Below are 21,557 nucleotides of genomic sequence, written 5' to 3'. Positions count from 1 at the left end.
CTTGCACGGGGCGGGGCTCGGGCGGGGTCGGCACGGGGGAAGCGGAAATAGCTGCAGGGCCGGGGCGCGGAGCCTAGCGGCGCCTGCGCACTCGGCGGCTGGCGGCGCCGTCGCCCGGAGGCCTTTTCCGGAAGCTTGCCAGAGTGAAATAGCGGTTGCTCTGTCAGCGGACTGGGGACCACAACACATTCGACGCAGAGGACCAACCTGCGATTCCGAGTCAGGGTTGGGTTGGGTTCTCCCCCGCCCCTGACCCGGCGCCTCTCCGGAGATGCTCTTTGGCGCAAGGCCCGCCCACTGCGCGCGCTGAGCCGCCGCTTCCGCCCCACCTGCCCTCCAAGCAAGATGGCCGAGGGGCCGGAGTCTGCGCTGCAGCTCCCTCCCTCAGCTGCTCCCGAAGCTGAAGTGCCTGCGGAGGTCTCCCCAGAAACAGCCACTCCGGAGCCCCCTTCTTCGGCTGCAGTCTCTCCGGGAACAGAGGAACCTGTCGGTGACACCAAGAAAAAAAGTAATTTTCAGAGCACTGTCTCTCTGGGCAGAGGCGGGAGGTTGAGGTTGTGTTCGAAAAGGGATGGCGGCTGATAAGCAAAATTTAGGGTAGGGCCGGTTCCAGACGAGGTTCTTGACCAGTCAGGAGAAAGGAAGTATACTTTTCTGCTTTCAAGACGTTTGAGTTGAGTGCCTCGAAAGAAAAGCTATCCCTAGAGTCGCCTTCGCGATGTGGCGCTGGGTTTTAAAACCATGAACTCTCATCTTCCTTTGAAATAGCCAGACTGCGAGCTCTGTGAAGGTGGGAGCCCTGTGGGATCTTGGTAGCTCCGAGTACTTAATGCGAGATCTAATTGTTTGATTAGTGATACGGATTGTCGTTGTTCAGTCGATAAGTCGTTTCGGACTCTGTGCGACCCCATGGACTGCAGTACTCCAGGCTTTCCTGACCTTCACCATCTCCCGGAATCTGCTCAAACTCATGTCCGTTGAGTCGGTGATGCCATCCAACCATCTAGGTGGTAAGGATAGTCTGTAGTAGATCTTAAGTAGAATCCACACCTTCCAACTAGGTCACCGGTTTCTTTATACCGAGTGGGTGTGAGCTCATCTTGGACCAAAAAACGGGTTTTGAACACTGCTAAGGGAAAACCGAAAATATTAGCATCGCCTTAAAAAAAGCAGCACCATTTTGGAACTGGCTTGAACTGGCTGTCCTCAACCCTTTATTGCTTGAGACTTAGTTTGCCATTGTAAAGTACAGAAATTCCTTTGTAAAATGCAGAAGTTCCTAAGTGGAGCATTCTATGTAGAGTTGCCTATGAGAAAAGCAGGAAATCACTTTCTGTCCCGAGTCTTAATGTGGAGGTATGGCATTTTGTGCTTGCTGATATCTAGGCCTTTCATCCAGCTTCATTTTCTGTTGCTGTGGAGTGTAATTGTCTGTCCCAGCATTGTTCCTCTTTTAAGTCAGACTGACTCTACATTTGAGCGAAGTCTTTTCTGTCATTTCCAGCTGATGTAGCAGTAGAGGAACAAAAACCCTGTAATTATTTCTGTAGATAACCACTAAAATCGTCCTTCAGATGAATCCCTTGAGTTTTACAGATCCTCTTACTTTTTTGGAGTCGTTGTGTTAGTTTCAGCTGTACAGTGAAGTGAATCAGTTATACATATATCCACTCTTTAAGATTCATTTCCCACGTTAGTGATTACAGAGTATTGAGTAGCACGCCTTGTGCTATACAGTAGGTTCCTATTCCTTATCTGTTTTATATATAGTAGCGATATTCCCTTGTTTTCCCTTCCAATTTACTGTAAGCCGAAAGAGACTTTGAAAGGGTTTGTCTTAATATCTAGCAGTCTCAGTCAACGGTTTACTACGTACTTGACCCTGGAGATCGCTGTGAGAACTGTGGCTAAAAATTAACTGTTCACAACCTAGATATGGTCTGTTTTCTTGGGTCTGCTCAATTTATGATTTTTTAACCATGCTTTAAAAATCGAATTTTCATCTTCTGGCTCCTGTGAATATTTGAGTTAGCTTCTCTGATGTCACACTTACTTTCTAGCTATTGAATTTCTACCCTGAAATTGTTATCCTTTTTTGATAGAAAAAAGCTTAAATATTTCATATATTCCACATTTGGTTTAATCTACAGCTTACTGAAGCAGACCCAGGTTGTTAGTTCTTGAGGCCCTTTAGGATCATCTGAGGGAGCTTTTGAAGTACCAGTGCCAAGGCCCTACTTCCAGAAGATTCTGATTTAATTGATGTAGGCATCTGTATTCTTGTAAATGTTCTCCCAGTTGAATCTTATGTGTAGCTATGGTTGAGAACTACAAGCAAATTATCTTTTATAATTTTTTTTAATGTATAGATTTAATTATAAATATTTTTCCTTTAGTTTCTTGCCCTTGCCTTCTTCAGTAATGCAGCTCACTATTTTCTGCTTCACATTCTTGGAATGCAGTTGCAGTTGACTGATTGATAGCCCCAGGGAGTTTAGGGAACAGGGACCAGGCGGTGTGGAAGATCAGTTAACCAAAATCCCATTAGTTATCTCCCAGTTCATCTTTTTTCCTTGGATAACTGAGACTAGAATTACCAAGTGGAAGAAGGAAGATAAACTTTAGTAGAAAGATAAGCTGTGCATTATGGGTTCCAGATGGCTTCATTTCAGGAATAAACTTGAATAAATTAATCTCAGTAACCTCATAGTGACCCAATTTTTAATACCAAGGAATGGGACAAGAAGGACGTAATAGAATAGAGTTGACTTTAGGGGGCAGCAGAACACTTCTGCTTTCAGTCTTTCTTTTGATTTAATTTTTAATTTTTTTTAAAATGGAAGTATAGTTAATTTTTTGAGCTTCCCTGATGGTTCAGATGGTAAAGCATCTGCCTGCAATGCAGGAGACCCGGGTTCGATCCCTGGGTTGGGACGATCTCCTGGAGAAGGAAATGGCAACCCACTCCAGTACTCTTGCCTGGAGAATCCCACGGACGGAGAAGCCTGGTAGTCTGCAGTCCATGGGGTCACAAAGAGTCAGACACGACTGAGTGACTTCCCTTCATAGTTAATTTGGGCTTCTCAGGTGTTGCTCTGGTTAAAGAACCTGCCTGCCAATGCAGGAGACTTAAAGAGACTTGGGTTTGATCCCTGGGTCAGGAAGATCCCCTGGAGGAGGGTTTGGCAAGCCATTCCAGTACTCTTGCCTGGAGAATCCCATAGACAGAGGAGGCTGCAGGGCTACAGTGTGTAGGGTTGCAGAGTCAGCTATGACTGAATCAACCTAGCAAGCATGTGCATAGTTAATTTACAGTGTTGTATTAGTTTCAAGTGTCCAGCAAAGTGATTCAGTTACATGTGTGTGTATTGCTCAATCATGTCCAACTCTGTAACCCTACAGACTGTAGGCCACCAGACTCCTCTGTCTGTGGGATTTTCCAGGTGAGAATACTGAAGTGGGTTGCTATTTCCTACTCCAGATATTCCTGACCCACGGATCGAACCCAAGTCTCTTGTCTCCTGCATTGCCATGTGGATTCTTTACTTCTGCGCCACCGGAAGCCCCAATTCAGCTATACATATATGTGTAGATTCTTTGTCATGTTCTTTTCCATTGTACATTATCAGAAGATAATTGAGTATAGTTCCCTATGCTATAAAGCAAGTCCTGTTTACCTGTTTTATATCTAGTAGTATATATTAATCCCAAACTCCTAATATATTCCTCTCCCCTTTGCTGCTGCTGCTGCTAAGTCGCTTCAGTCTTTTCCAACTCTGTGCAACCCCATAGACGGCAGCCCACCAGGCTCCTCTGTCCCTGGGATTCTCCAGGCAAGAACACTGGAGTGGGTAGCCATTTCCTTTTTCACCTCTCCCTTTTGGTAACTATAAATTTGTTTTTTATGTTTGTGACTCTGTATTTATTTTGTAAATAAGTTCATTTGTATCATTTTTTTAGATTCCACAGGTAAGTTTTATCATATAAATATCTTTCTCTGTCTGAATTAATATGATTTCTAGATCCATCCATGTTGCTGCAGGTGGCATTCTTTTGTTCTGTTTTTTCGCTGAGTCCCATCTTTTTTCCCATTTATCTGTTGATGAATACTTAGGTTTCTTCCATATGGTGGCTATTTTAATAGTGCTGCTATGAACACTTGGGTGTGTTATGGTTTTCTCCAGATAGATGCCCAGGAGTGGGATTGCAGGGTTTTATGGTAACTCTAGTTTTAGTTTTTTAAGGAACCTCCATACTGGTCTCCATAATGTCTGTTAATTACATTCCCACCAACAATGTAAGAGGGCTCCTTTTTCTCCACACCCTTTCCAGGATTTATTACTTGTAGACTTCTTAATGATGGCCATTCTGACTGATGTGACTTCATGGTAGCTTTGATTTGCATTTCTCTAATAATTAGCAGTATTGAGCATCTTTTCAAATGCCTTTTGACCATCTGTGTCTTCTTTGGAGAAATATCTGTTTAGGGCTTCTGCCCATTTTCTAATTGGGTTGTTTGGTGTTTTTTTTTTTTTGATACTAAGTTGTAAGAGCTCTTTGTATATTTTGGAAATTAATCCCTTGTCTATTACATTATTTGTGGATATTTTCTCCCAGTCCATGGGTTGTCTTTTTGTTTTGTTGATGGTCTCTTTCACTGTGCCAAAGCTTGTAACTTTTAATTAGGTCCTGTTTGGTTACATTTGCTGTTATTGCCAGTACTAAAAGAGACAGATTCAGAAAAATGTTGCATTTTATGTCAGAGTGTTCTGCCTGTGTTTTCCCCTAGGAATTTTATACTATCCAGTCTTATATTTTAGGTCTTTAATATATTTTGAGTTTACTTGTGTATGTGGTGGTAGTGGATGTTCTGATTTCATTCTTTTACATGTAGCTGTCCAGTTTTCCCAGCCGCACTTACTGAAGAAACTGTCTTTTCTTCACTGTATATTCTTGTCTCCTTTGTAGGAGATTACTTGACCATAGTGTGTGGTTTCGCTTCTGGGCTCTCTGTCCTGATTTATTGACCTGTGTGTCTGTTTTTGTGTCAGTACTGTATTGTTTTGGTGACTGTAGCATTGTAGTGTAGTTTAAAGGCAAGGAGTATGATTCTTCCAGCTCTGTTCTTTCTCAAGGTTGTTAAAATACTTATTTCAGTTCTGTGAAAAATGCCATTGGTAATTTGATAGGAATTAGATTGAATCTGTAGATTGCCTTGGGTGGTGTAGTCATTTTAACTATACTGATTCATCCAGTCCAAGAACACAGTATATTGTTATCATTCGTTTGTGTTGTCTTCGGTTTCTTTCATCAGTGTCTTACAGTTTTTGGAATACAAGGTTTTTGCCTCCTTATTTAGGTTAATTCCTAGCTATTTGATTGTTTTTCATGCGATGGTAAGTGAGATTGTTTCCCTAATTTCTCTGATATTTTGTTGTTACTGTGGAAAGGCAGCAGATTACCGTACACTAATTTTGTATCCAGCAACTTAAGGGAATTCATTGATGAGCTTTATTAGATTGATTTGCAGATGTTGAAAAGTCATCATGCTGCTGCTGCTGCTAAGTCACTTCAGTCGTGTCCGACTCTGTGCGACCCCAGAGACGGCAGCCCACCAGGCTCCCCCATCCCTGGGATTCTCCAGGCAAGAACACTGGAGTGGGTTGCCGTTTCCTTCTCCAATGTGTGAAAGTGAAAAGTAAAAGTGAAGTCGCTCAGTCATGTCTGACTTGTAGCGACCCCATGGACTGCAGCCTACCAGGATCTTCCGTCCATGGGATTTTCTAGGCAAGAGTACTGGAGTGGCTTGCCATTGCCTTCATACCCCTGGGATAAAACCCACTTGATCATGGTGTATGGTCCTTTAAATGTATTGTTGGAATCAATTTGCTAGTATTTTGTTGAGGATTTTTGCAGCTGTGTTCATCATTGATACTGGCCTGTAATTTTCTTTTTTTGTGATACCTTTTTCTGGTTTTCCAACAGGGTGACCTCGTAGAACGAGTTAGTAAGTGTTCTTTGCCCTGCAATATTTGGGAATAGTTTCAGAAGAATAAGCATTAAATCTTGTAAATATTTGATAGAATTCACCTGTGAAGCCATCTGGTCCTGGACTTTAGTTTATTGGCAGTTTTCGAATTCCTGATTTAGTTTTAGTACTGGTAATTGATCTGTTCATATTTTCTGTTTCTTCCTGGTTCAGTCTTGGAAGATTGTATCTTTCTTAAAATTTGTCCATTTCTTCTCAATTGGCCGTTTTATTGGCATATAGTTGCTCAGAGTAGTCTCTTATGATCCTTTGTATTTCTGTGGTGCCTATTGTAACTTCTTTTTCATTTCCGATTTTATTGATTTGGGCCCTCTTCCTTTATTTCTTGATGCGTCTGACTAAAGGTTTATCAAGTTTGTTTATCTTCTCAAAGAACCAGCTTTTAGTTTACGTGATCTTTGTCTTTATTTCATTGACTTCTGCTCTGATCTTTATTTTTTCTTTCCTCCTGCTAACTTTGGATTTTGTTGTTCTTTTTCCAGTTGCTTTAGATATAAGGTAAGGCTGTTTGAGATTTTTCTTGTTCCCAAAGTAAATCTGTGTCACTGTCAACTTTCCTTTTTGAACTGCTTTTGCTGTGTTTCATAGGTTTTGGATCATCGTTCATTTTCATTTGTCTCTAGGTATTTTTTATTTCCTCAGTGATGCATTGATTGTTTAGCTTCCATGTGTTTGTGTTTTTTGCAGTTTTTTTCCAGTAGTTGATTTCTAGCCTTGTATTGTTGTGGTCAGAAAAGATGCTTGATATGAATTCAGTTTTCTTCAGTTTACCAAAGCTGGCTTTGTGGCACAGGCTGTGATCTATCCTAAAGAATGTTCCCCGTGCATTTGAGATGAACGTGTATTCTTCTGCTTTTGGATGGAACTCTATAAACATCAGTTGAGTCAATCTAGTCTAATGTGTCATTTAAGACCTATATTTCCTTATTGATTTTTCTGTCCGGATAAACTGTCCCTTAATGTAAGTGGGGTGTTAAAAGTCCCCAACTATTGTTGTGTTACTGTTATTTACTCCTTTTATATCTGTTAACATTTGCCTTATATGTTGAGGAGTTTCTGTAGGGTGCATATATATTTACAATTGTTATATCTTCTTGGAGTGATCTTTTCATTATTATGTAGTGTCTTTGTCTCATAACAGTCTTTATTTAAAGTGTATATTGTCTGATATAACTGTTGCAACTGTGGCTTTCATTTAATTTTCATTTGTGTGGAATACCTTTTTCCATTGCCCACACTTTCTATCTATATGTATGTTTAGATCTGAAGGGTGTCCCTGGCAACTATACAGATTTTGTTTTTGTATCCATTTAGCAAGTCTTTTTTAGTTGGAGCATTTAGTCTGTTTTCTCTTAAAGTAATTATTGATATCTATGTTCCTATTGCCATGAAATTAAAAGACCCTTACTCCTTGGAGGGAAAGTTATGACCAACCTAGACAACATATTAAAAAGCAGAGCTATTACTTTGCCAGCAAAGGTCCGTCTAGTCAAGGCTATGGTTTTTCCAGTGGTCATGTATGGATATGAGAATTGGACTGTGAAGAAAGCTGAGCGCCGAAGAATTGATGCTTTTGAACTGTGGTGTTGGAGAACACTCTTGAGAGTCCCTTGGACTGCAAGGAGATCCAACCAGTCCATCCTAAAGGAGATCAATCCTGGGTGTTCATTGGAAGGACTGATGCTAAAGCTGAAACTCCAATACTTTGGCTACCTCATGTGAAGAGTTGACTCACTAGAAAAGACTCTGATGCTGGGAGGGACTTGGGGTGAGAGGAGAAGGGGACGACAGAGAGTGAGATGGCTGGATGGCATCACCGACTTGATGGACATGAGTTTGAGTGAACTCCAGGAGTTGGTGATGGACAGGGAGGCCTGGCGTGCTGTGATTCATGGGGTCTCAAAGAGTTGGACACGACTGAGCAACTGAACTGATTGCCATTTTGTTGATTATTTTGGGTTCATCTTTGTAGGTCTTTTTGTTCGCCTTCTTTCATTCTCCTGTGATTTGAAGAGTATCTTTAGTGTTAAGTTTGGATTCCTCTTTCTTTTTTGTATGAATGTCTGTTAATAGATTTCTGTTTTGCAGTTACCTTGAGGTGTTTATGTAAGAGCCTATATGTATAGGTACTTGTTTTAAGTTGCTGATCTCTTCATTTTAAATGCACTTTAGATACTTTGCAGTTATACTTTCCTCTTTTCATAGTTACTGTTTTGATATTGTGTTTTACATCTGATTTGTTTTATGTATCCTTTAAACTGCCTATTATGGATACAGATGATTTTACCACTTTTGTCTTTAAACTTCCCTGCTAGCTTTGTGTACAAATGATTTCCTGCCTTTATTGCATGTTTGCCTTTACCAGTGAGCTTTTCTGTGTCATAATTTTCTTATTTCTAGTTGTGGCCTTTTCTTTTCCACCTATAAAAGATTCTTTAGCATTTATTGTAACACTGGTGGTACTGAGTTCTTCCAGCTTTTTTTTTTAATCTTTAAAGTTTTTTATTTCCTCATCAAATCTGAATGAGAGCCTTGCTGGGTGGTGTGTTCTTGGTTTTAAGTTTTTCTTTATCTCACTTTAGGTATATCATGCCACTCCCTTCTGACCTGAAGAGCTTTTGTTAAAAAAATCAGCTAGTAGCCTTATGGAAGTTCCCTTGTATGTTTTATACATACAAGTATTTTCTGTTTATCTTCAATTTTCGTCATTTTTATTACAATGTGTTGTTGTATATTTCTTTGTGAAGTAATCCTGTATGGAGCTTTCTTCACTTCCTAAACTTTGGTGACTGTTTGCTTCCCTAGTTTAGGGAAATTTTCAGCTATTACCTCTTCAGATATTTTCTCAGGCTCTATCTCTCTCTCTCTCTCTTCCCCTTCTAGGGTATGATTTGAATATTACACTTTTAATGTTGTCCCAGAAGTCTCTTAAACTATCCTTATTTCTTTTCTTTTTTCTGTTTGGCAGCAGTGATTTCCACTGTTTTGTCAGAAGTAATCCATTCTTCGGCCTCATTGTTAAAAAAACTTCCAGTTTTTTTGTTAAGTGAAGTAACTTATGGAGATAAATTCATAGTCTTTCTATTTGCATCTTTGTATTTTGAATTACTGAAACATTTGATTTCTCTGAAACCTTTTTGGCCCTAGTTGATATATTTTCTTTTTAATAATTTGTATTGTTTTCCTTCATTAAACAGTTTATTGTAGAAAACTTGGTAATTACAAAAAGCACAAGTAAAATCAAGTAGTCATCCCCTATAATACTCCTACTAGGAAATACTATTTTGGAGCATATTCTGCACTTACATGAATATGTCTCTGTGATGGTTTTAATGAAATTGAAATCATATGCAGTTTTATATGTAATTACGCTGTTTTATATGTAATACTTTTTGGTAACTTTTTCATACTATGAAATATGCTTTTATAATACTTATCTTTAATGGCAGCTTAACTACCTTATGGTTTAATGAGTGAGTTATATGATACTGCTCTATGTAAACACTCTATACATAATCACTTAATCTTTATAACAGTCTTACCAGGTTTCTGCTATTATCCTCCTTTTACAACTGGAGAAACTGTAGTATGGAGAGATTAAAGGGCTTGCCTAGGTACATGTATACATACCTGGCAAGTGGCAGAGCCAAGATTGTGAACTCAGGGAGCTCGGAGTGTGTGTTCTTTATCTTTACTATAGTATATAACTTCTGTCATAGAGTATAATATCTTTTATTTAACCAGTCCCCTCTAAATATCTTTGTTGGAAATTCAGATTTACCTTTTTTAATTAAAAATAAATGTGTCAATGCAAGTGAAGTTCTTCTAAATGAATCTTTTCATATCTTATGTTTTTAATCTCAGGCATCCCTCCAGGATCATGAATACATAAACTGTATATTGAGTGAAGATTTAAGCTTTCTAAAGCCTTTTATATCACATTCTCTTTAGGTGTGTCAGTGTACTTGTCAGTATAGTTGACCATTGAACAACATGAGCTTGAACTAAGCAGGTCTACTTACATCTTCACATGTGGCTAAGTGGTAAAGAATCTGCCTGCTGATGCAGGACATGCTGGTTCGATCCCTGGGTCGAAAAGATCTCTGGTTGAGGAAATGGCAACCCACTCTAGTATCCTTGCCTGGAAATCCCATGGACAGAGGAGTCTAGTGGGTCCATGGACTTGTAAAGAGTCAGACGACTTGGCAACTGAGCAACAAGTCTACTTATACATGGACTGTTTTCAGTAAATACCTACCAGAATAATAGATAATCCATTGTAGGTTGAATCTGTGGATGCATGAGTTATAGATGGATTTTTGACTGTATGGACGTTGATGGCCTGAGCTCCTGTTTTGACCAGGGTCAACTATTTTGTTTTTCCCTTTTCCTTTACAGTTGACATTCTGCTAAAGGCTGTGGGAGACACTCCTATAATGAAAACAAAGAAATGGGCTGTAGAGCGAACCCGAACCATCCAAGGACTCATTGACTTCATCAAAAAGTTCCTTAAACTTGTGGCTTCAGAACAGTTGGTATGAAACCGATGGTGGTCATTTCCCTACAGAAATTCACAGAGCATTCATCTCTCTCAGTATTTGGGGGAGTGGGATTGATTCCAGGACCATCTTAGATTCCTTATATAAAATGGCATATTTGCATATAATCTGTACATATTCTCCCATATACTTTTTATTTATTTATTTATTTTACTTTACATTATTGTATTGGTTTTGCCATACATTGACATGAATCTGCCCCAGGTGTACATGTGTTCCTCATCTTGAACCCACCTCCCTCCCATCCCATCCCTCTGGTTCATCCCAGTACACCAGCCCTGAGCATCCTGTATCATGCATCGAACTTGGACTGGCAATTTGTTTCACATATGATAATATACATGTTTCAATGCCATTCTCCCAAATCATCCCACCCTCGCCCTCTCCCACAGAGTCCAAAAGACTGTTCTATACATCTGTGTCTCTTTTACTGTCTCACATACAGGGTTATCATTATCATCTTTCTAAATTCGATATATATGCATTAGTATACTGTATTGGTGTTTTTCTTTCTGGCTTACTTCACTCTGTATAATAGGCTCCAATTTCATCCACCTCATTAGAACTGATTCAGATGCATTCTTTTTAATGGCTGAGTAATACTCCATTGTGTATATGTACCAAAGCTTTCTTATCCATTCGTCTGCAGATGGACATCTAGGTTGCTTCCATATCCTGGCTATTATAAACAGTGCTGCAATGAACATTGGAGTACATGTGTCTCTTTCAATTCTGGTTTCCTCAGTGTATATGCCCAGGAGTGCGATTGCTGGGTCATATGGCAGTTCTATTTCCAGTTTTTTAAGGAATTGCAAACTAGTACAATCCCATATACTTTAAATCACTTTTAGATCCCTTATGATACCTTATACTATGTAAATAGTTGCCAGTACCCAACAAATTAAAGTTTTGCTTTTTGGAACTTTCTGGAATTTTTCTCTCCAAATGTTTTTTTTTTCATCACGATTGGGTGAATCTGAAGGAGCATTCAGAGCCCATGGATTCAGAGGGGGAACTATACTTCCTGGGTGACAATAAATAACTTCTGTATAGAAATATATATGGAGCCACATATGTTACTTCAGTGATGTCCTTTTATTTGTTAGTGGAATTTCTATGCTTTATTGAAGGATGCTCTGGTGAGCCCTGAAATGAAATGAATTTTTTTAGCCTACTGTATTGGTTTTCCTCAGAAAGTCACTGAATGCCCATGCAGAAATATCCATCCTAGAATATTGGTACAGAAAGTTTTGGAGTTTTCTTTGTTCTGGTATCAATATTGCATCCTTCCCATTCTTCTCAAGGTAAGCAGTATATGTTTGCCATGTGCTGTGGAAGAACTCAGAGAGGTACAATTCTTTCTTCATGAGTTTGAACTGCAGAAATCTGCTTATGCATGGCCCTTGAACAACATAAGTTTGAACTGCAGAAATCCACGTGTATGTGGATTTTTTTCAAATACATAGGGTACCACTACACAACCAACAGTTGCTCAGAGGGTTGGCATCCCAACCCCCTTGTTTCTAAGGGTCAGCTGTATTCATTTCATACTGTGGTACATGTTAAGCATTTCATGCCAGATTGTTAGGATTAAAATTTTAAATGCCACTGGTTTTGAACTTGGTATTTGACCACAGAAACTTAAATGTCTACATGGATTTGACTTTTTGTCACATGTATTAATATATAAAATGCCTTTACCTTCAGATCACAATCTTGGTCCGTGTTAACACATAATGTATAAGTGGATAGGTAATTGAAGAATCATTAACAATTTTTTTAATACAATTATGTATACGGATTGGGAAGGGATATAGTTGCTGTGAATACAGGAGTGAGAACTGGTAAAATGAATGAAGTGATTATTAACTGAGGTTCGTTGGACTTTATCTCTTTTTGTCAATGAAGAAGAAACTACTCTGATCTAAGATTTTGGTGGTAATTGGTTTTCACAGATGTGTCATGTCATGAGTACAAAACTTAAGTGCAAGATAGGTTAATCACTACAAGTTACTTGAGATAAGGATAGCATAAAGCCGGGGATTCCTCCAAAGAAAGTTGCAAGGGGAAAGTGTTGGAGATTTTTGAGTTTTACAGGTGAACATCTCCATTTGTGATCACTTAGAATGAGAAAATCATGTTTTCTAAAGAGTGCCTTAAATAATTTGATTAAATTTCAGAGATGGGCAAGAAGATTATAGTGTCATCCACTTGCATACGATAGCTAAAACCTGAGGAACAGAGGACCGTGCCTAGAGGCCAAGTCTAAATGGACTTGTTAGGGGGATAAGGACATACACTGAAGGGTAGAGCATGAAGAGTTGGAGAGACAGATAACTAGAGGAGAACAAAGTAATTAAGTCATTACTTTTAGAAATTTGTAGATAGAAGAAAAGACGAAACAGTGCTTTTGTTCTATGTTAATGTTAGAATTTTGACAGTTTATATTGCCTGTATTCAGTAATCTGAAAGGACTTGGTTGATGTCAACATGTATTTGGTTGAACCATGTAAAATTTTCATCCATGAATCGTTTTGAACAAAAAAAACCCCAGCAATTTCATATGGTCCAATTTTAAGCTTCTATAGTGAATATGACTATCTCTTCCCTGTTAAGCAATAGAAAGCATAAAAGTCATCTTTTTATCACTTTTCTAGATTAAACTAGAACTAACGTCTTCTAGCTTCATGGAGCTGCTGCTGTCGTTGTTCAGTTGCTCTTGTCTCTTTGCGACCCCATGGACTGCAGGACACCAGCTTCCCTGTCCCTCACTATCTCTTGGAGTTTGTTCAGACTCATGTCCACTGAGTCAGTGACACCATCCAACCATCTCATCCTCTGTCACCCCCTTTTGCTGCCCTCAGTCTTTCCCAGCTTCAGGATCTTTTCTAGTAAGTCAGCTGTTCACATCAAGTGGCCAAAATATTGGAGCTTCACCTTCAGCATCAGTCATTTCAGTGAATATTCAGGGTTGATTTCCTTTAGGATTGACTGGTTGAATCTCCTTGCAGTCCAAGAGACTCTCAAGCATCTTCTCCAACACCACAGTTTGAAACCATCAAATCCTTAGGCTTCCAGCCTTCTTTATGGTCCAACTCTCACATCTATTCATGACTACTGGAAAAACTGTAGCTTTGACTATATGGACCTTTGTTGGCAAAGTGATGTCTTGGTTTTTTAATATGCTGTCTAGGTTTGTCATAGCATTTCTTCAAAGGAGCAGATGTCTTTTTCATGGCTGCAGTCACCATCTAGACCCTTCATTATTTTAGCAAAATAAATGTCAAAAGAAAACGTAATGCTGGGGATTCTGGGAAGATAGCAGTAGTGTCAGAAGGCATGAATTCCCACTAAAACAGTCAACTAGAAAGTAAAACCGAATCCCCATAGTCAGTATGCTTAAGACTCAGATGACAGTATCCTCGTGAACCCTAAGATTCAAGCTGGTGGAAATTCCCAACAACTACAGGATCTGTGTCATATCAGCAGATGTGCTGCCAGGATATGCAAGCAGCCTGTCAGTAGCTAAGTCGATAGAAGATGTGTCCACACACAGCACAGTGGAATCCTTGTTCAGTCGCCAAGGTGTGTCAGACTCTTCACAACCCCATGGACTGCAGCACGCCAGGCCTCTCTGTCCCTCACCACCTCCCTGAGTTTTCCCAAGTTCATGTCCATTGCATCAGTGATGCCGTCCAACCATCTCATCCCTCTGTTATGCTCTTCTTCTGCTTTCATTCTTTACCAGCATCAGGGCCTGATGAGTCAGCTATTCACATCAGGTGGCCAAAGTATTGGAGCTTCAGCATCAGTCCTTGCTAAAGATGGAAAAGGTGTATACAGTAAACAAAAAGAAGACCTGAAGTGACTGTAGCTCAGATGATCACCTCCTAGCAAAATTCAGGCTTAACCTAAAGAAAGCAGGGAAAACCAGTAGGCCAGCCAGGTATGACTTAAATCCCCTGTGAATATACAGTGGAAGTGATGAATAGATTCAGGGGATTAGATCTAGTAAACAGTGCCTGAAGAACTATGGACAGAGGTCCATAATGTTGTATCCGTTCCGTTCCGTCGCACAGTCGTGTCCGACTCTTTGCGACCCCGTGGACTGTAGCCTACCAGGCTTCTCCGTCCATGGGATTCTCCAGGCAAGAATACTGGAGTGGGTTACCGTTTCCTTCTCCAGGGGATCTTCCCGACCCAGGGATCGAACCCGGGTCTCCCGCATTGGAGGCAGACGCTTTAACCTCTGAGCCACCAGGGAAGCCCATAATGTTGTATAGGAGGCAGCAAACAAAACCATCCCGAAGAAAAAGAAGGCAAAACTGTCTGAGGAAGCTTTACAAATAACTGGATGGAATGCTGCTGCTGCTGCTAAGTCATGTCAGTCATGTCCAACTCTGTGTGACCCCATAGACGGCAGCCCACCAGACTCCCGTCTCTGGGATTCTCCAGGCAAAAATACTGAAGTGGGTTGCTGTTTCCTTCTCCAATGCATGAAAGTGAGAAGTGAAAGTGAAGTCGCTCAGTCGTGTCTGACTCTTCGCTACTGAGCCATTGAAAAGAAAGAAAATTTGCTGTTTGCAGCAACATGGATGGACTTGAAGGGCATTATGCTAAGTGAAATAAGTCAGAGAAAGACAAATAACTGTATGATATCACCTATTCATGGAAACCAAAAAATAAAAAAAACCAGTGAATATAACAAACAAAAAGCAGACTTAACAGATACAGAGAACAAATTAATGGTTTCCGGTGGTGGGAGTAGGGTACAGTATAGGGCTGGGGAAGTGGGATGTAAGACTGTTGGATGCAAGATAGGATGAAGGATGTATTGTGCAACACGGGGAACATAAGCCTGTATTTTGTAATAACTATAAATAGAAAGTAATCCTTAAGAATTGTATTAAAATTGTTTTAACGTAAAAAAAGAACTTTAGCCTGGAGTGTTTGGTTGCTCAGGCTCTGGGATGTGTCTTGGGGAGAGGTGGAATGAAATGTTGAAAGAATTTGAGGGGCTTCCCAGGTGGTCCAACAGTTAAGAATCTGCCTTGCAATGCCGGGAACCTGGGTTAGATCCCTGGTTGGGGACCTAGGGTCCCACATGCCGTGGAGCAGCTAGGCCTGTGTGATGGAACTACTGAGCTAGCGCACCTCAGCTAGAGGGTTCTGTGTGCCACAGTGAAGAAGAGAATGAGAAGACAGGAAAGACTGTGAACACAGGAAACAGAGAGCAGGAGTCCCTGAAGACGAAAACCAGAGCAGAGGGACAGGACAGATGCTGAGAACTCTAATTCAAGAGCTCTTTCTTCTAAACAGATGTGAAACTTCATACTGAAAAAGCCTACCAAGATCCTGAGACTACCAGTCCAGTGCAGCCATCACCAGGACTCACTCTAGGAAGATTACTGGACGCGAAATAGAAAAATCCTTTGGACATCTGGGGGAGAGGGCCATGTCATGGCTTAGGGTGTTAGGTTACCTCCAAATTTGGCTAGCAGAGATAAAGAAAGTGTTCAGATAATGGATTTTATATAGTATTAATGCAAAACTGGCTTTTAAGGCAGCAACTATTAGCAGTGTGCAAGAACTCAAGAGTGTGCTGTTCCCATGAACCCTTCCTACATAATCTAATCGAGACGTTGTAACAACCAAAACGACTAAAGAGACATCTATATAAATGCTGGTGACTTAAAAACAAATCATTAGTCTTTAAAATTTTATCCTCCCACACTCTAGCATTTAGCTAAAGATTGCATTTTGAAATTTTTACCTCCATGTATCCCCCATATAAACTAGCTTAATTGCTTTTTATATTAAAGTCACTTTCAGTTGCTAACTCCTGCTACAGAGTTACATAGGTTCTTACAGTTCTCTACTATATCTGCTGTATTGTCCCTTCGACACTCACAGCATCTTTTGTTGCTTTTGCCTACAGAGTCCTAATTATTACTCTCTTCGCCTAGTTAAGTCCAAATTTGGTCCTCAACTTTTTTCTTCCAGAAAGTCCTTCCTAACCAAGCGGCTGGGCTAAACTAATGCGACGTCTTTGTGCTACACACCTTCTCAGATGCATCTTTCCCAAGTATATTCTTATCTGAGTATGTTTGCTTATTGAAGGTAGGAATCACGTTAACCCTCATTTTTGTTCCACACCTTGTGCATTTCCTAGCACATAATAGACACTCAGGGTTTGTCTACTGAAATAAACTAAACTGTCATCCAGAGTGCTTTTCATAATTTAAAGTGTGCCAAAAAGTAATAAAATCTGTGTTCACTCATAGTTGAACTGTCGGGAACTAAACACAAATTATTATGTCTCTATCATAGGAAATTCATGTTAAAATGCACACTAATTTCTGAAATTATGTTAGAATCTTTTTCAGCCTTAATAGTGAATTTATATTTAAGAATGAATTAAATAGTTAAATAAGTGTAACTAATAGTCTATTGAATACATCTACCAAGCACTTATACTTGATGTGTACGCCCTCATTTTATTGTTCCCAGCAGCTTCAAGAAGTATAGGTCCTATTATTTTCCATATTTACACACAAGCACACAATTTGAATTTGGATTTAGAGCCAGAATTCAAACCTGGATCTCAGTAGAACCCCTCCTCTTACTTGTACTTAGTTGCTTAGTCGAGTCTGACTCTTTGCCAGGACTGTAGCCCGCCGGTTTCCTGTGTCCATGGGGATTCTCCAGGCAAGAACACTGGAGTGGGTTGCCATGCCCTCCTCCAGGGGATATTTCCAACCCAGAGGTCAAACCCATTGCGCTTGGATTCTTTACCATTTGAGCCTTCAGGGAAGCCCAAGAATAATGGAGTGGGTAGCCTGTCCCTTCTCCAGGGAATTCCTGACCCAGGAATCAAGCCAGGGTCTCATGGCAGGCAGATTCTTTGCTACCCAGGAAGCCCTCTCTTCCTTACTTAAGAAGTACTGTTATCTGTATTGTCTGAAGGAGAAATGTACGTGATGTTTATTCTTGTTCTAGGTGGTATCCCAAATAGTATCTAGTAACCAACTATTTGTGTGTGTGTGTGTATATATATATATTTAAGAACTAAAAGATTAATACCATAGTAATAACCACTGGGACTCAAGCTATCATTAAATGATAGGATTGAAAAGAGTTAGATGACTCATTTGTATAGAATTTGTAAAATTATTTCTGTTTCCCAATAAAACAAACTGAAACCACAAATTTTCTCTAAAGCTGTATACTATGAGCATATTTCTTTCATATTTCTGCATAGAATATGCTCATATGTGAAACCCAAGAAATTTTAGTCTTAGAATTTAATATAGACAAAGGAAAATTGTGTTAACCTTCAGTGTTTTGTTTTCTAAAAAGGAAACTATGCAAAGTCACTTAGACACTATGATCTTTTGCTTCAGTATCTTAAGGAATTTTTTTAAGTACTAAAATGTTTTAGTAGAAACAGACTAGACTGAAACATTTAACAATGAGTCCTTTAAGGAACAACAAGATTGTAAGCATATTAGGTTTCAATTTTGTTACCTTTTTTTTTGTGTCATTTGGCCTCAAGTGACTTTAGGTGATGCAACGGTTAAGAATCCGCCTGCCGGTGCAGGAGATACAAAATACGCAGGTTCGAGCCCTGGGTCGGGAAGATCCTTTCGAGTAGAAAATGGCAACTCACTCTAGTATTCTTGTCTGAAAAAATTGCATGGGCGGGGGAACCTAGCAGGCTACAGTCTATGGGGCCCCAAAGAATCGGACACAACTGAGCATGCAGCACACGATTAGATGTTTTGATTTGGGGCTGTGTGTGTAAAACTTTATTAAGAGAAACTTTCTCTTTAATTATGAATAAATGAGAATATTGGTATATTTTACTAATTAATTTCTTGAAAAAGTCTTTAAAAGCTATTGGTGAAAACAAAAGTGTCTTAGTTATAAAAAGCTGGAAACAAAAATTCTGTTACTCCTCCAAGGGAAAAAAATACTGTTCCGGAAGAACTTATTAATTACTAATTTATGAGAATTAGAAGGAGTTTAGGGACACTGGGAACCAGAAAATTGCAGATTAATGTGAATACCTTTAAAAGTGAATCACCATAAATGTTCTTCTTTCTTGCAGTTTATTTACGTGAATCAGTCCTTTGCCCCCTCCCCAGACCAGGAAGTTGGGACCCTCTATGAGGTAAAACATTCCTGCTTTATTTTCTTCATGGAATATGCTCATCTGTGTATAGTGTGATCATTAATTCACATCATTTAAGAGAAGGGACGGAGAAGGCAATGGCAAGCCACTCCAGTACTCTTGCCTAGAAAATCCCATGGATGGGGGAGCCTGGTAGGCTGCAGTCCCTGTGGTCGGTAAGGGTCGGACATGACTGAGCGACTTCACTTTCACACATTGGAGAAGGAAATGGCAACCCACTCCAGTGTTCTTGCCTGGAGAATCCCAGGGACGGGGGAGCCTGATGGGCTGCCATCTATGGGGTCACACAGAGTCAGACACGACTGAAGTGACTTAGCAGCAGCAGCAGCAGCAAGAGAAGGGAATAGCAGCCCACTCCAGTATTCTTGCCTGGAAAATCCCACGGACAGAGGAGCCTGGTGGGCTACAGTCCAGGGGGTGGCAAAAGAGTCGGACACAACTTAGCAACTGAACAGCAACAAGTTCATAATTGTCTATCAAAAAAAAGAGATCACTTTGTTGTGTCTCTTAACACCTTGAACATAGTTGTGTCTCAATAAGTGACACAGTGATTGAAGAATTAAGGAATGAATAACACAAATAGAAGATGACTGAGATAGGACCAGAAAGTGAGGTCTCCGTGTTTACCTACAGGGAGTATCCTCCACGTTTATAATCAGTAATCCAGATCTCCCTCCAAGAAACTGAAAAGGAGACTGTGTAAGAATGATTTTATTTAGCATCTGTAACATTTGTGATTACTAGTATTTGTCCAATAGCAGCTTGTATGGGTTGAAGGAAATAGCCTTTATAGATACATGTACAGGGATATTTATGATACACATAACAATTCTTAGTTTCATCTAAAGATAACAAAAGTTGAGTTTTTTAATTGCCTTTTTTTTTCTTTCTGTAGTGTTTTGGCAGTGATGGTAAACTGGTCCTGCATTACTGCAAATCTCAAGCTTGGGGATGAACTACAGAGGAAAAGATCTTCCTAACTTAAAAGGAAGCTGCTTTGAAAACTTTTCATCTTGTGGCAAGAGACTTGTGGATGTAATCTGTTCAGCATGTATCTACTATGACCCATGTTTATTCTTTAAAATATCCACAGAGTAGATGGACTTACAAAAGTGTGATTTGTATTAATACACAAATCGTCATAAAAGATTGACATTAGTATATACCCATTACTACAGTTATTCCTTCAGAGGTATCTTCAAGGTATTGAAAAGGAGACTAAGATGATATAAAGCTGCTTTTGTACTACTTCTCAAAACAACTGAAATTGTTTCCTTGAAGAATTATCACTCTGCTGATTCCCCCCCCCCACTCTAAAAGTCAGTTTACTAGAAGATTCTTTGGGCGCATATTCAGGGGAGTTCAATTTGTTTGTGGCAGTGATAGGCCTTTTCTCATTTACATTTCTGTCAGCAGTGTTCTCTTGTGAAACAGATATGCATTGACCTGCGGGCTTTCTTACCTTAGTCAGTCAGTAGAGGGCAACCCAGCATCCAGAAAGAGTTAAGCAGCTTGGTTCTACATCTTTACCAGAAGATAATAGCTATTCCTGCTAATTTCTAGCAAACATCTAGCCAAGAAAGCACACATGTTGACACACTGGAAAACTGCTTTAGAGAAGAGTCATGGTTTTGGTTTGTTTTATTGTGAAACAGAAGTAATTTTACAAATTCTAGACAAATGAGTCATTGAACTCTTTCAATTCTATCATTTAATGATTCTTGAGTCCCAGTGGTTATAACTGTGGTATTAATCTCTCTTTTATTCCTGTAGTGTCAAAAACAGTTAGTGAGTAAGCTTGGCAGCCTCTTTCAGTTTTTTATAATGTATTTTCCAACTTGAAAATGCTCAGAAGATAATTGGAAAATAGCTAGATTTTGTGCCATGAGTAAAAGTACTATTTTTTTTTTAACTGATGCTATTAAACTGATAATTACTTTAATAAGATTTAACTTTTTTCTTCATTCTGTATTATATTTGTGATGCAGCATTTTTATAAAACATTCTAATAAATTGAATGGAATGTTGAAACAGGATCTAAGGTGTGTACAAGAAATCTAAGTGTTTGTTTTCAAAGGTAATGAGAATGATATGATTTTGTCAAAGAAATTTTGAGCTACACTTATGTCCTTTTAGTCCCAGAATGTACTTTATGGTTAATGATCTGCCATACATTATCATTAGAGAATGCCAAGGAACAGTTCAGTTTAAGGTGATGAAATCATGTTCAGTTCTCATTTTCTACTTGAGAACAAATTTCTAAGCCCCCTTATAATGATGTCCCTGTTTAATAATGCAACTAGTATTTAGCCCTGAAATAATATAGGTTGAATTGTGTAAATTTATTTTGTAAGGTGAGTTAAGAAATCAGTATATGTGTTGAAAGTTGGAAAGTATAGTATTTTCAGATCAAATAAGTTGAATATGGTGAAGATCTGTGTCTAGTTTTGTGCTCTTACAGTTTACTGAAGGATGTAAATATATTTATCTATATGCATTTATATTTAACAGCAAGAATGTGTTTAACCTGTGTGTATATTAGGTTTGCTGCTACGGTTTCAAAATGATAGACTGTTTACTTAACAGTCAAAACTACTTGAGTTTGAATTGTGTCATCAACTTATTCTTTTTTGATCTGAATAATTGATTAATTTATTAAATCTGAGGTTAGCTAAATATGTATACTTTGTTTTCTTCCCTCACAACCTTTAAAAATAGGGCTTTACAAGTTTTTCAAACTATATTTGCAACACTT

The 21,557-nt window shown here is 39.3% G+C and overlaps 1 protein-coding gene across 2 annotated transcripts; it reads left to right on the top strand.

Moving 5' to 3' along the window:
- The first annotated feature begins 48 nt into the window (after positions 1-48).
- ATG12 (autophagy related 12) lies at positions 49-20,838 on the top strand. 2 transcript variants are annotated; one of them, XM_055435513.2, is made up of 4 exons: positions 50-508; positions 10,448-10,584; positions 18,719-18,781; positions 19,698-20,838. In XM_055435513.2, exons 1-4 carry the CDS (start codon positions 346-348, stop codon positions 19,755-19,757), a joined length of 423 nt encoding a protein of 140 aa, XP_055291488.1. In that variant the 5' UTR covers positions 50-345; the 3' UTR covers positions 19,758-20,838. The 2 variants fall into 2 exon arrangements, with proteins under 2 accessions (XP_088695998.1, XP_055291488.1); XM_088839872.1 differs by lacking the exon at positions 18,719-18,781 and having other exon boundaries at positions 49-508.
- Positions 20,839-21,557: the final 719 nt, after the last annotated feature.

This window comes from Moschus berezovskii, chromosome 9 (genome assembly GCF_049115385.1).
Source record: "Moschus berezovskii isolate FMDL1 chromosome 9, NW_MosBer_1.0, whole genome shotgun sequence".
Taxonomy (NCBI): domain Eukaryota; kingdom Metazoa; phylum Chordata; class Mammalia; order Artiodactyla; family Moschidae; genus Moschus; species Moschus berezovskii.
This window is presented reverse-complemented; position numbering and strand designations above follow the sequence as displayed.

What these genes read in the sequence shown, in the direction of transcription:
- ATG12 (XM_055435513.2), top strand. Translation starts at nt 346, where the DNA reads ATGGCCGAGGGGCCGGAGTCTGCGCTGCAGCTCCCTCCCTCAGCTGCT. An exon ending in CGGTGACACCAAGAAAAAAA is followed by an intron (nt 509 to 10,447) that starts GTAATTTTCAGA and finishes TTTCCTTTACAG; the next exon opens with TTGACATTCTGCTAAAGGCT. An exon ending in TTGTGGCTTCAGAACAGTTG is followed by an intron (nt 10,585 to 18,718) that starts GTATGAAACCGA and finishes TCTTTCTTGCAG; the next exon opens with TTTATTTACGTGAATCAGTC.